Raw genomic sequence first — 14,232 nt, forward strand, 5'->3', positions numbered from 1 at the left:
GTAAATATATATACTACAAGAAAAATGAAAAAATTGTTTCGTGTGTACAAGACCCTCTGAAAATTCTCATTGGTAGTGCCGATTCACTTTAATTTGTATATACACTGGAAATCTCATTGAAGTGCGGTCTCGGATCTGGTCCTAAATGGCCTTCCCTTGAGTTGCAACACAATATTTTTTCACTCTGAACTTAAACATTAGCACCAGATGAAAAATTTCTGTGGGATTTGGACACATGCTAAGAACTGGCTCAACTTACATGCTGAGAGTACTGCCGGCTTTGACGCTGTGTTGCTATTTTTCACCCATGAGCGAACACTGCCTCTTTTTCGGTCCCGTTGTCCCCGAAACACTAAAATGTCGAGGACTTGAAATCTCGGAACGACTTAACTGGGATTTACTTAAATGGGGCTTCCAAAATAAAAGTAAAGGTTACCTACAATAATAACATTTTGAATTGGATTTTATAGCTGCATTTTCACTTTTTTAATTTCACTATAAATTGAATCAAAATAAATTAGACGTGACTTTTATTTCGTTCTACTTGAATTGAAGTAGATAGTGCTGCTGTACTTTCGAAGCATCTGCACGAATAAATTTTAATAACTAAACATTTTTTGCTTATTAATTCTGGATGATAAATAAATGTCATACATTTTTACAGTAATTTATTAAAAATGACCCATAGAAAAATAATTCTTTCCACGCAGTAGTGATTGTGTCATTTCGTGGACAGAAAAAAAGTTAAACGAAAAAATATATTAGTAATATAAACTTCGTTTTCCAATAATTAAATGTACATCCAACCTTACTTGTGCGGGTATTTCGTTTTCTGTATGGAAACAGTTTTATAGTCTAGTGTGAATTTTTTCGACGGGGCTTATTGCTAGTTTGTCACTTATCTGCATTCTAGTTTTACGAACAGGCTGTAAAACCATATGAAAATTATTCTAGATTTTACAAATCTGTAATAAACTGTGCTCTTTCAACTGGAGTGAAATACGAACGTAGAAATTAATTAAATGTACAGTTAGGGATACTGCAATTAAAAATGTAGCGAATACAAACTTAATTTAGATTTAGCTAAAACTTCCCCCTTTTGTTACCCAAGGGGGGCTTTTGAAGTTGAAAACTGGAATTTGATTCTGATGCTGACAGTGGAGCTGTCAGGTTGATGGGTGTATTAAAATTTAAACCACTTGTTGGCGGCTTCATAGTTGTTCCCATTGAAAAGCTAGTCACTGAAGGTGTTGGCGTTATGTTTCCCCAGACTGTAAAAGAAAATATTTCATGGTGTGTATGATTATCAAGTTCATGCATGCTCGATTATGATATTATTCATTATAGGTACGCTAGCTATGAAAATAAGTCGAGATAACGAATGGTTGCTTTTTATGTATCACATTTCTGCCTAAAACTTTCTTAACTTATTTTTGTTCCAATTACATGTTTACACTCTAAGCACAATCGCGTACGAAGCACAAAGTTATAATTTACGTGCTCAAAGCAATCGGTTTAAAAAACATGTCTGCGACCTCTAAGGGAATACATTTAAAGTTTTATAGTAAAAATAGAATACAACTCCATCCGCTTGAGTGCTTGTTCACACACACACACACACACACTCTCTGTCACGCAGACGTCTGAAACTTTGCTTTGACAAAGCTTTCGTTACTATATCTGCTTTTCGCATCTCGGACGGAATATGCTCGACTCGAATTTCGGCGTTCAGATTTGCTGCAGCCACTTTCATACTCGATCCCTAGACGAGCTGTATCAACTCGATAGGCGAATATTCTCTTCACTCAAAACTTACCCTTATTTTTCACTGCGAGCACGATGTCTGGTATCCGCTTATTTTCGAGATCATTTCCAGTTTACCGGTATAGATACATTTACCAACACTCATTTCCTTAAAACTAAATAGTATCAGAAAAACACTGAACTTACGATTCCAGCACCGTGGTGTTTGCTTTAAATCGTAACGCAACTTATTACGTCTACATATTACACTAAAGGCACCGTTCATTGTCTGTTTGTTATCGAGTCCCTCAGGAACCTCCATGTGAAGCTCCTAGTCGAGAATGTAGTAGAGGAACGCTGTCTTCACATCGAACAGCACGATTTCGAGATCTTGCTGCGCGACAAGTGCTAGCAGCATTCGTAGAATGGCATATCTAACCACCGTTGAGAATGTCTCGGTGTAGTCGATTCCTTCTTGTTGTTAAAAACCTCACGCACACAGGCAAGCCTCGTATTGATTCACTCGGCTCGTTACATTGACTAATTTCTTGAAACCCCATTGTGAGTCGATGGTTGTCTTCCCGACTTCCTTCAGAACGATCGTCTACGTATTATTTTTCTTAATGAGTTTCTCAATTCCTCGTGCACTCTAGAGCTCTGGCCCTTTCCTTACGACTGCTATCACCGCCACCACGTCTTGTGCCCGATCTTTCTGCGCTTCATCCTCGTCTTCCACACCAAGTCATCCGACGACGACGACAGCACGCAATTCTGAATATATACGGCCGTATTTACTGCTTCTGCCCACAACATCATTGGGCAAATTCTTATCTCGCTCAGATTTTACATTCTGCTCTGGTGTGCACGGCGCACTCGGTTCGAATTTGATCCCCGGCGACATGTGCTGGCTCGAATTCTTTCGAGCGCTCGAACACTTTCGACTTGTGTTTCAGGAAATGCACGTGGCTATACACGGACGCATCTTCGATAAAAGTGAAAAAGTAACTTGCTCCTCTCGGCGAGGTCTCGGACATCGGTCCCACACGTCAATATGAATGAGGCCACCCGGCTTTGTGTCCACTTCTTTTCCTTCTATTTTGAAAGGCGAACTGTGCGCTTTGCCCAGCTAGCACGCGTCATAGAAGGAATCACTTTCACTCCTTCCACGAACTCTTTTCTCACAAGTTCGCACAATGCACGTTTGTTGAAGTATCCAATGTGTTCGTGCCATACCTTTTAACTATTCATTGCCACGTTAGCTTCGCCTACACTTCGTGCATCTTTCACGCGAAAAAACATTCAAAAATTTCTTTCGACCGTTGACATCAGACGCCACTATCTCTACTCTCCATGAGGTCCACGCAATCTTCCCTAAATCTCACTTTTCGTTCTCTCGATGTACATACGCCGACGGAAAATAAATTGCTGCAGCAGGTTTATAGAGCACGTTCTCGAGCCTCGCCTTGCCCTACACGCGGTTCACGAGCTTTTCGATTATTATAGTTACTTCGCTGACCACCTCGCACACGCCATCGTCAACAACCGATATCATCGTACCTCTGTTCGGACACAACTCTTTAAACCACTCGGATCGGAGCGTAATGTATCTAAAGGCACCGCTGTCAGTGTACCTGATTTCTTTGTTATCCAGCTGTAGCCAACTGCTCTTAAATTCTACTCGACACTCGATCGTTTCTCTCACTTTCCGAATTCACCGCTACGAAACGCGCATCCATGTGACTGGCTATCGTTTTCACTTTATTTGTTTTGTTTACGCGCCGGGGATACTCTTACGTAATGCCCTTTCTCTTCACAGAGATAGCACTTACTGGTTTGTTCCTGTTACTTACGTCGTGCCTTCCTTTCTTCTTTTTTCTTTGAACTGCCCTTGTTCTTCAAAACGTCGGCTTTCGCACTGTCGGTTCTCATTGCCGCAAATAATCCTTCAGCTTTCAATTGACTTTCCACTTTAATAGGCCGTTTTTCCAGATTATCCAGAATTTGTTGAGCAACATCGACGCTATCCCACGCTGTATGTAGCGTGGAGAACTTTGGCGTTTGAACGTTGACTAGCCAATAACTTCGCCAGACGAGGATCCTTTGATAAATAACTTAGTTCGTTTACTAATGAAGGGCGACAGCGAGTTTTGCCTATATGGTTATAAACCTCTACTTTCGCTAATGAATATTCGTGGTTCACAAGTGATTTTGACAGTAATTCTTTCGATGTTAGTTACTTAAGCATAAGCGTTTCGAGTGATAGTAAAAAGTGAAAAACGTGACAGAACAAGCATCGAATATTTTTACTTCCTGGAACCCCAAAATCAGCTGTGACACCAAACATTTTTGCATAAAATGCACGATATAGTTCGGGCAGAAAGAAGAATGGAAGTGCACGAGTTAGCAGGGGCCACAATCATTTCAACTGAGTGGAGACGCTTCATTTTGTATCATGAATTGCATATGAAAAAACTTTGCGTAAGGTGGATGCCGCGTTTGCTCACTCCACCAGTGCATTCAAGTCGTGCCGCTGAGCAAAACTTAAACGATCTGCTTTTCATATACTTCCGTATCCACCCTATTCGCCCATCTAGTCCCCTCGGACTACTACTTGTTCCCGAAACTCAAAATGTTTCTGGCTGGGAAAAAATTTGTTTAAATGACGAGGTCATATAGAGCGTGGACAAGTATTTAGAGGGACTTGAAGAAATACACTTCCATGAAGGAATCGCAAACCTGGAAGAAACGTTAAAATAAGTGAAATGCACTTCGAGAGGACTACGTCAACAAATTATGTAAGTAAAGAACTGAAATAGCTGTATTTAATTTCGAAACAAGTTATTTATCAAACCACCCTCGTAATCGTCAAGTTCGATACGTTTTCTCCGAGATCCAGGAGTTGCACTGCCATATTTCAAACTTTAAAGACGTGATTCACGACCGTGTCGGTCAAGCCCAATCGATATTCATGAAATTTCTGCATTAATACGTGCTTCCTCGCTGCCGAATGCGGAGTGTCTATATTCCATCGCTCTCGAAATGAGGTATGTCGCCTTTACGTTGTCCTTCGCCAGCTCCTCGTTTTACCGCTCGGGTTCCGCGCTCGCCCCTTCAACGATGTCGCAAAACCCCGCTCGTTCGTAACGCCGCTTCCATCTAGAGTTTCCATCCGAGAAAATTCGTCCCATCGAACATCGGCAGGTGTCCAACTGCAAATTCGTGGGAATTTTTATAACTCTGGACTCACTCGCATAGCTATTTCGATTTTCGTGATCGAGCGCGACTAAACAACGACCGGCTTTGTAACGTATCTCTCCGTTCCCGCTTGACTCTCGATCCCTCTAGCATACTTTTCGCACTGGAATCGTAGCTGGGACTATAACCTGTTGAAGTTTGATGATTCTTTGGAACCTGTGCGAATTACTAGATCGAAAAAGAGATCAGGGAGAATGATAATCGTGAACTAAAGAAAGCTACATCCAAGGTGTCACAGAAAAAATAGGAAGAATTCTTAACAAACACAATGTTCAAACCATATTTAAACCACCTGAAAAAATAGGACAAATCCTAAATAAGCCTAAAGACAAAAAAGCACTCCTTAGTGATCCAGGAGTGTAAAAAATCCCTTGTTCTTGTGCCAAAGTCTATAATGGACAAATCGGGAGAGCGGTGAGCCAACGTATAAAGGAACATGAGAGTAAAGTCAGGTTAAAACATTTCATGCAATCAGCACTAGCTGGACATTATTTTGAAACAGAGCATAATATTTTATTTTAAAAACCATAAGAACAACATAACCTGATACCTCAGTTTCAGGTTAGCCCTGAAGAAGTGAACTGTAATGTTTACGAAACGTCGGCAAGATTCATAGTTTTGTACACGATTGGAACCAGAAATATTTCTTTTTATCAAAATAAATCATCGTGAAAGCACTAAATCTATTGATAATAGTAAGCATTTATAAATAATCTCTTTGTTTCATTGAACAAGACCCCGCGCGTACCAACGTGTATACGGTCGGTCATAGACTGACTTTTCGATCCAAGAGATAACGGTATTGCACGTCGCAAGAAAAGGGATACTGGTGCCTTCTCGAAGCATCGGCTGCGCACGCATACAAACGTTTCGACAAGCGCGGTAAGTGGATTAAAAAAAAAACAACTGTTTTTCCATTATCTATGGATGTAACTATGGATGTATCTATGGATTTAAAACGACTGGAGTCATATTCTCATCTCATTTGAACGCCTGAGAGTACAGAGATCTCGTGAATGTGTCGAAGTGTTGGCCACACTCAAGAAAACGCACCCCTTTCTTCGCGGTTAATACGCAGAGAAAGTGATTGGTTTCCATCCATGTATTATGAAATTTAATTTAAAGCGTGACACCATTTTTTGTCTTTTTTCACGTTTTTAAATTTATTGTTTTTTTAAGCAGGACTTAGAATCACCCAATAGAGTTTTTCCAGAGGTAAAACTTCATAATTTCATCAAAATTTGGAGAAAAATTTGAAAACAGTTTTACTAATGCTTCTGTTCCACAAGAGTGTATAATTCATACTTCAAAAAACAAGATAACGCGTGAGATTACCGTCATCAAAAAACTTTAAATGCATTTTTCTAGACTTTTTATTTTTTCGGATTTCCAACTTGAAGATGGCGTGTTGGTTAATTTTGCAATATATTGTAGAGTGCAGAGGATACTAATTATTAAAACGAATGATCTTTTAGTACAATATTAGAAAAAGTGCGCTTTTGCGAGAAAGTATATTATGGCCCGCTGTTATGAGTACTGAAAAAATATATACGCTTGTATTTTATTCTAAGTTATATAAATAGAAGAGCGATGCAAAGTTATCAGAAGTTTGTTACTCTTAAGACATGCTACGTTAAAATATTGATTAATAAAGGCTTTTCATAAGTTGCAAAAATGTGAGTGTCTATTGAAATAACTGTCATTCAAATGCAATAAAGGTTTCCATTCATGCAAAAACGCCAAACGATTAATGTGATAGAAAAAAACATTCGAAAAGTTATTGTTAAGCGCTTAGAGAAACGTTTTCGTAATTAGTCCATCAAATTATATCCAATTAGACTTCCAGTTGAAAACCCTGGTCCTTATTAGAAGCTGATACTGCATCTGTATACGAGATTCTTGCGCTAAGTCTGTAAGTTTGGTATGTAAAAATTGATCCGGAATGAAATTTCAAACCGTATAGGTTTAGGGACCACGGCTACTAATTGGTTTCATTTCAGTTATAGAGATACGAAACGAATAATTTCAGATTTGTTTCCTATTAGTAACGCAATTTAATTGTTTTAAACGTTCTAACAATTAAAATTCGTAATATCCAGATGTTATAAAATTGTAAAGAAAAAATACATTCTTACATTTGTCGTGTCTTTAAACGTAAAATATTCTATTATTAATAACCATAGTCCAGTAGCCAGTAAGACTTCTATATGTACTAAACTTCTGTATGTACTAATAGTCCAGTAGCCAGTAAGACTTCTGTATGTACTAAACTTCTGTATGTACTAATAGTCCTGTTCAGTGCCTTTGGTTTAAAAGTCCGCGAAAGCCTCCTGATCAGGAATATCAATGTCAAATTTGGAAATCTTTTATCATTTTTCTATACAACGAACCGTCAATTACATTTCAAGACACGTACATCATAAAGGAAAAATAAATTTCCGATTGAACTAAAACTGTTGTTTATGGCCAAAATTAAAAAAAGGCTTTTTTGACAACTATGTATAGAATATTACACATATGTTAGTTCAAAAAGGCCGTATTTTCAAATATATCCATTTTTATAAGGCTTTATTTTGAAAACAATTCGTTGCATGAAAAATTTTAAGACATACCGTATTTTCCCACAATCTTTCCAAGTATTATTTTAGAAAAACCTTTTCTTTGATACTAACAGCATTGCTTTAAAAATCGTATAAAAAAGGATTGTACAATATTTCGAAAAAGTACCCTTGATACTCATAATCAGGGTCTTTTTGCGGACTTTTTAACACTAGACCGACCGAGGTTGACGATTCCTATGGAATCGTAGTTATGATGATTTTAATGATGTGCGATTGATTCTTAATGATGTGAATTCCTACTTTCATTATATGAAAAAGTGATACGATATTTGTCTAGCGTATTAGGAATAAACTGAAGAAATGGACAGCGGAATCTGCAGGGATACAGCTGTTCATCTACGGTCATATAATAAGAAGGCTTAAAACATGCGCCAGAATTCTGCACATTCCAAATCTCCGAAGCAAAACAAAACTGGTCGGTAATTTTTTTTTGAACTTTGTAGAACCGTCATTGGTTTTTTGAAAAAAATTACTCACGTTGAGAAAAATTCTTGAACTTAGCAAAAAACCGTGTTTTTTGCACTATTAGGTTAGAATTTCTCGAAAACTTAGGGTGATGAAACATTTCTGAGGCCAGACTTGGATTCAGCGCACCAAAAAAACCTTTGGGTAGGTATGGTCGTCTTTCTAGGTTTTTCAGGTTTTGAAATTATGCCGGTCTGGTTATTATCTTCTAAAAAATTATCATAAATAAAACCATAAATTGTTAGTTATACCGCACAGTAAATTTCAAATTTGAAAATACTTTTAAAGTTGATAAATATGATTAAAAGTTCAAAGTTGATTTAAGTCTGCAGTAGAAGCGGAGTGCATGGCAATGTCGCAACTATGCAAACCGAACGCGGGAAGGCAGAACAAGCGCTTGATATTAGTGCCCACAAACTTTTGTATCTGTCCCTTTTCTAACTAAACTTTTCTTTTACGGTATTAGTTAGGATTTATTCAAACATATAAAAGGTTCTATTTATATTGGGGATACAGAAAATACGGTGAAAATACGTAAACTGAATAATACAAATAAAATACCAACCTTTACGGATTTAACCGCAACATCGTAGAATGGGACATAAAATATTGTCCAACTAGTGGAAAGGCCCGTGAAAATATCTGAACACATTTTTAATTTTAATACTTCATATACATAATCTTATAGGTTGTAATTTTCTTTGTTTTTAAAATAATTAGAAAAAGAATGATTTTTAAACAGCCCTATCATTCATGGACTGGGTTGCAGTGAAGTTTATGATAAGGGGTTCAACAGCTTAATGTGGGATCCGAACCACCAGAACCTCGGTGAAGATAATTGGAAAAATATCCAGAGGTACTGGCTCAGGGATTGAACCGCGAACCTCTAACTCTAATCGCGAACCTCAATCATCGAAGCTGATGTTGTTTGTATACAATTACGAGCGGCATCGAGCGTTTGAGGTGACAACAGTCACCTCTGGATGCTTTCTTAGAGCTACCTTCTGCTACTCCACAGGTTTTTAGTGGACAAGCAATGTCGATGATATAGACTCTTGCACCTTTTTTTCTCACGTCATGATGTAAGGTCGATTTGCCCGGATGTAATAATCCGTTTGTATAAGATATAATCTTCGCTTTCTAAAACGGGCATTGTAATGTATCTATAGAAAGGCATCCATTCTATTAGGAGTCCTAGGTTTAGGGCAAGTTGTTGATGTATAAAGCCCGCTACGGCATAATGTCTGTGCGTATAGACTCTCTGAGCCATCACGCGACAGCGATCAATAATGTGCTCGATGGATTAGTTGGTATATCCACATAATCGGTACCGGTCAACCACGTGTTGATGTAACATGCATTTTAAAACTCGTTCTTTAAGTCTGCGGTCCCTAATTCTCATCTGATTAAATGCACTATTCTACACTTGTCTAGTACGAATTCCATGTGGATATAATTGGAAAACTGCTTTGTGGCATCAATCACTTGCTGCAGTTTCTGGACTATTCTAGTGTACAGCTTCAGGTCATCCATGTACAGAAGATGGGTCACTTGATGACCATCCTCATTATCATGAATTCGGAAGCTATGAGACATGCTGTTTAGTGTTTTTCTCAATGGGTTCAACGCTAAACAGACCCATAGTAGACTGAAAGAGTCTCCTGATCAAAAAACATTAATCTTGTACCCCAGAACCTCATCGCATGACTTGAGAAGTCAATAATGCATCGGAAGATTTAGAAAAGTTTAAAGACTTCAAGCAAATCGTCAGGCGGCACGTAAGGAAACGCTTGATTGTAGTCACTGTATGCCATGCAAAAGTTCATTTGATGCTAACGAGCTTGAGTCATGGCAACAGCGTCTATAGTGACTCATCTGCAATGATAGCTGTAAGACATTTATAAATTGTTGGTCGAAATTCAGATGGATTTTGAGTATCTGGTTTTTCGGGTAACATATACGCAGTACCCTGGAGCATAAAGCCTGGCATCAGATCCGGGTGTTTAATGATCTGAAAACACCTTGCCAACGCAAGATGCACACTCGTTAGTTGATTGTAACAGAAGTTGTGCACTATGTCCAATCTAGGGACCCTGGTGTCTTACTGGTTATTTTTCTTAACACTCAGGTAACGATAGAAACTCTTCATGCGCCGAGGGTGAATGATTTTAGTAACATGGTTTATGAGCTTTCCGGTTCTGTTTTCTTTTTTATATTGAGTTAATTGACCCAATTTGCAACTTACTTTGCTGACATCCATATACAACCTGACGTTCCATGGTGGATCTAGATTCCTTTCTGTGACAAAAAATGCATTTGAAGGCATAATTCTGCGGCCCAACGTTCTAACGGTTGCCAAATCCTTATGAGAGAAGTTGTGGGCTCCAGAAGCTACGATCATGGTTCCTTAAATAATTCGCAAAACATTAGAATGCGGTCTCAAGCCGCGGATGACTTTACGCGGCCGACGGCACAGTTGGAGGTGAAAGTTTCACCTCTAGACACTTTTTTAGTTACCAAGCTTTGTACAATGTTAGAAGGAACAGTGTTGTCGGACCAGATGCAGTGATCCCATAAGAACAGCCTTTTGCAACTGACTTGCAATCGTCTGAGCCTGATGCTGGCAAGCCGGGATTTTCTTGAATTGGCTAAGAAATGAAGCTTTCAAACCTCCAAGGCACTGATACGTTCGGTGGTGGAAAACGAGAAATTCCAGTAGATCTTACACTGATCATTCTCTACAACGGACTCCAGTTCCCCTTGGGCGTATGGTAAGTCGGGCATTAGATTAACACGATAGAAATGCCACAGATGGTAATATAACAGTTTTAGAGCGGCATTGTGTGTCTCTATATACCCGAAGCGTGCATACTTTGATCATCCACTGAGAACATGTCCAAACGTTTCTGACTCTTGCTTGTACACTCGGAAGTTTGTATCTAATACAGGTACATTCATTATGCACTCACGGTAAACTAATGTGTCTATAACGCCGTCTTGACATGCATAAAGAAATACACGACTTTTAAGCACCAAAAGGTGTTAATAAAGCTAGGTCATGTGTGCTGTCGCTGGAATAAAATGGGAGACGAAGCTCCTCTGCTGCCCTATCTGCGACTCGGTAGAGAAACGCCGCAAGGTTTACGACTTCATATAGGCGTACGAGGCGCATTATAGAATCTGTGTTTTTTAGAACTGAGCAGGCTGTAGCTAGAACCGTTTTTGGATGAAAACACTCTAAGCTCAGCAAACCTCTGCCCCCTTTATCTATATGAGTTGAAGATCCCGATCGTCACGCGTTGATGTATTTTCTAGTCTTCTTGGTGTTGATGGACGCAGGCACACTTGTGCAGTCCAACGATCATGCCAATGGCTTCAGAGTACCTATTTACTGTCACCACAAGGATTGCAAGGTTTTTTTTTTAAAGCAAAAAGTTTAAGTTTATCCATGTATAAAAGGTGGTTGGCCTTAAATTCTCTTCTGTTCAGCGGGAAACATAGGTATCCAAAGCTTTTCCCGCCAAGCACAATTGAAAAGTATCGGACTTAAAGAGTCTCCTTGGAAGACACCCTCTTATATGTGACAAAACTTGCAGTCAATTGTCTTTTGTCGAATGTTATGAAAAATCTTGTCTGTTGTGTTTCATTTTGTTGTGTTTCATTTTGTTTCAAAATGTTTCATATATCTTACTATTTTTGGTTGTACCTGCAGGTACTCAAGGAGCTTAATAAATAGCTCATTGTTCGTGTTATAGAATGTCTTTTGGTAGTCAATTCAAGCCATGGATAGATTCAGTCGATACCTGAAGGAATCCTGGATAATAATTCTGTCTATTAACAAGTTCTTTCTGCAACCAGCCAGTTCTCTCATGCATCCGCATTGTTCAACTATTGCACTCCATACTCACTGGATAGATATTAATACCCTCTCTTTGAGGATGCCAGTGAATAGCGTGTAGCTGGTGTTTAAACAAGCTATTGGTCGGTAGTTCTTTGGGCTTGACAAATCTCCGGTAATAGGGATCAGTACCGTGTGTCCTTCAACAAACCACTGCGGGATGGGTTGTTCTCCGTTTAAGAAAGTAGTAAATATACGAGCTGGATGTTGGTGTGTAGAAGTGAACTTCTTCCACGAAAAATGGTTGATTTTATCTGGCCATGGCGCTGAAAAGTTTTTATTCTGGCCATAACTTTCTTCACTTCGTCAGCTCTAATTATTTGACACAATCTTCCAAACGTTGCAACAGTAGTCTCTCGAAAAAGTTACGAAACAGTGAGATATCTTAAGCGTCTTCATCTAGCTTATAAGTATCTCCAAATACTTGTTTCCAGAAGACCTGAATCTCTTCTCGACTACGCGAATTTTTAACGGCACATGACGTTGTGTTGAAAAGACGAGAAGGTTGAGTAGAAAAGGTGGAATTTTCCTGGACCCACTTTACTCGCCTTACAAGGCGCCCTGTAGTTGTTGAAAGACCTCTTATTTTTTGCGTCTAGTGCTGCTTGATGGTCAACAGTTTACACTTGTTCAGCGTATGATTAGCTTCCCGTAAGTTTTGAGCAAATGCTCTAACTTTTGGAGTGGACTTATTTGATGTTATGTAGCTAATCATGCGCTGAACATTTGATGCATACCGTCTAGCAATTTTAATTTTAAACTGAAGCTTTGCAATACGCTCGCGAGTCTTGCTCAGGCGTACTGAAGTATCATTACTTCTATTTTCCCTAAGCAGGGAAACCGCCTCTTCGTAAACTACACAGTTCAGATTTCAGAGATCAACATCTTCAGGCAGCAAATCAGGGAGAGAAGTATTAGTTAATTATTATTATTATTGTTACGACGTAACAATTGATTTCATCTTTTTTTCTTCGAAGAAATTGAATACTTGATATATTTACTATAATTTTTTATCTTCAATGTATTTTAGGGTATGTCGTCAAATTTACTACTCAGTTGTACCCTAATCTTAAGAAGAGCTTTATAAAATCTGTTAAATTCACTTCCTAAAATTTGTAAATTGCCTTGGTTCTTTCAAGCCTCTGAAATTTACAATTGAGAAGTTTTTCGTCAACTACAGAGATTCTAATCTAGCTGATTTTATACTTTCCTTTTGTATCTCCTCTTTATGTCTGAATCCTAAACAACGTCTGTAAGCCTCTTCAAAATTCCGTATTTTACGTATTTATTGCTTAAGCGTGATGCTCTATTCAGTGCTAAGGATTAGATCTCCGACCTTCCTTAATCGTTTTACAGTAGTCAACCGTCCAACAAGCCTGACTAGAGCCAAACCATTTTCTTAGGGGTTTTCCGAATTTTAGCCAATGGACTTCGAAGATTCTTCCAATCTTGTCTTTAGCCAATCAGACTCCTACTTTGTACAAATTGTCGACACCCATTCTGTATGTATCGTCACCCCCGAATACTGATCAACTCGTACAAACAGGCAGATACTTTTCAGCCGTGAAAATAAATGTTATATATTGTGTGTTACAAAGTGATCTTGTTTTATTCAATCGAAACTCAACCACAATTATAATTTAATGTTTTAGCATTTCCAATAAAAACAATTATTATTTTCTTTCAAATCTTTCTCAGGTGAACCCGGTCTTTCATCATAGTCACGCACTTAGTCAAGTGACTGATAATATGAGGCTGTTATAACTCAATTTAATACGATATTTAAAATATTTCGCGATCATGTTGTAAGTACAAAGTTAGAAGCATGGTGTAGTTTGGAGTTCATCATTTACCACTGTTATACTTTAACAATGGCTGCGAGCGTTTTAGGTGACAACAGTCGCCTCTAGGTGATTCATATTATGTGAAAAATTGTAGGCTTCAGCAGCTCCTGGAACGCCTCGAGCCGCGGATGAACTTACGCAAAAGACGGTTATTATCATTATTATTCAAAATGGTGTCTCAGACTTAAGATGGTTACTGTCAAACATTTCGAAGGCATTTTTTGTTTAGGGTTTTTTTTTTGAATAATTGTCACGGGGCTATCACGGTATATATTATCAGTCACGGACGCATTTTTAATACAATTAAGTGATGTGATGTGCTGCATCGCAACACAGTTTATAATTTAAGTTTTCATGCTCGTTTCAAACCATGAAGTGTAGCTCTGCCTGCCGGAAGGTGGAAGAG

At 38.5% G+C, this 14,232-nt stretch overlaps 1 protein-coding gene across 2 annotated transcripts in view; it reads right to left on the reverse strand.

Annotated features, from left to right (window-relative positions):
- Positions 1 to 498: 498 nt before the first annotated feature.
- The window catches only part of LOC117176251 (nucleoporin p58/p45), a 130,356-nt gene continuing 116,622 nt past the window's right edge, over positions 499 to 14,232 (reverse strand). For both annotated transcript variants that reach the window (XM_033366407.1, XM_033366406.1), the window contains exon 7: positions 499 to 1,271. In XM_033366407.1, coding sequence (XP_033222298.1) covers positions 1,084 to 1,271 — 188 coding nt within the window. In that variant the 3' untranslated portion in view covers positions 499 to 1,083. The remainder of the gene's footprint in view (positions 1,272 to 14,232) is intronic.

Source organism: Belonocnema kinseyi, chromosome 7 (genome assembly GCF_010883055.1).
Source record: "Belonocnema kinseyi isolate 2016_QV_RU_SX_M_011 chromosome 7, B_treatae_v1, whole genome shotgun sequence".
NCBI lineage: Eukaryota > Metazoa > Arthropoda > Insecta > Hymenoptera > Cynipidae > Belonocnema > Belonocnema kinseyi.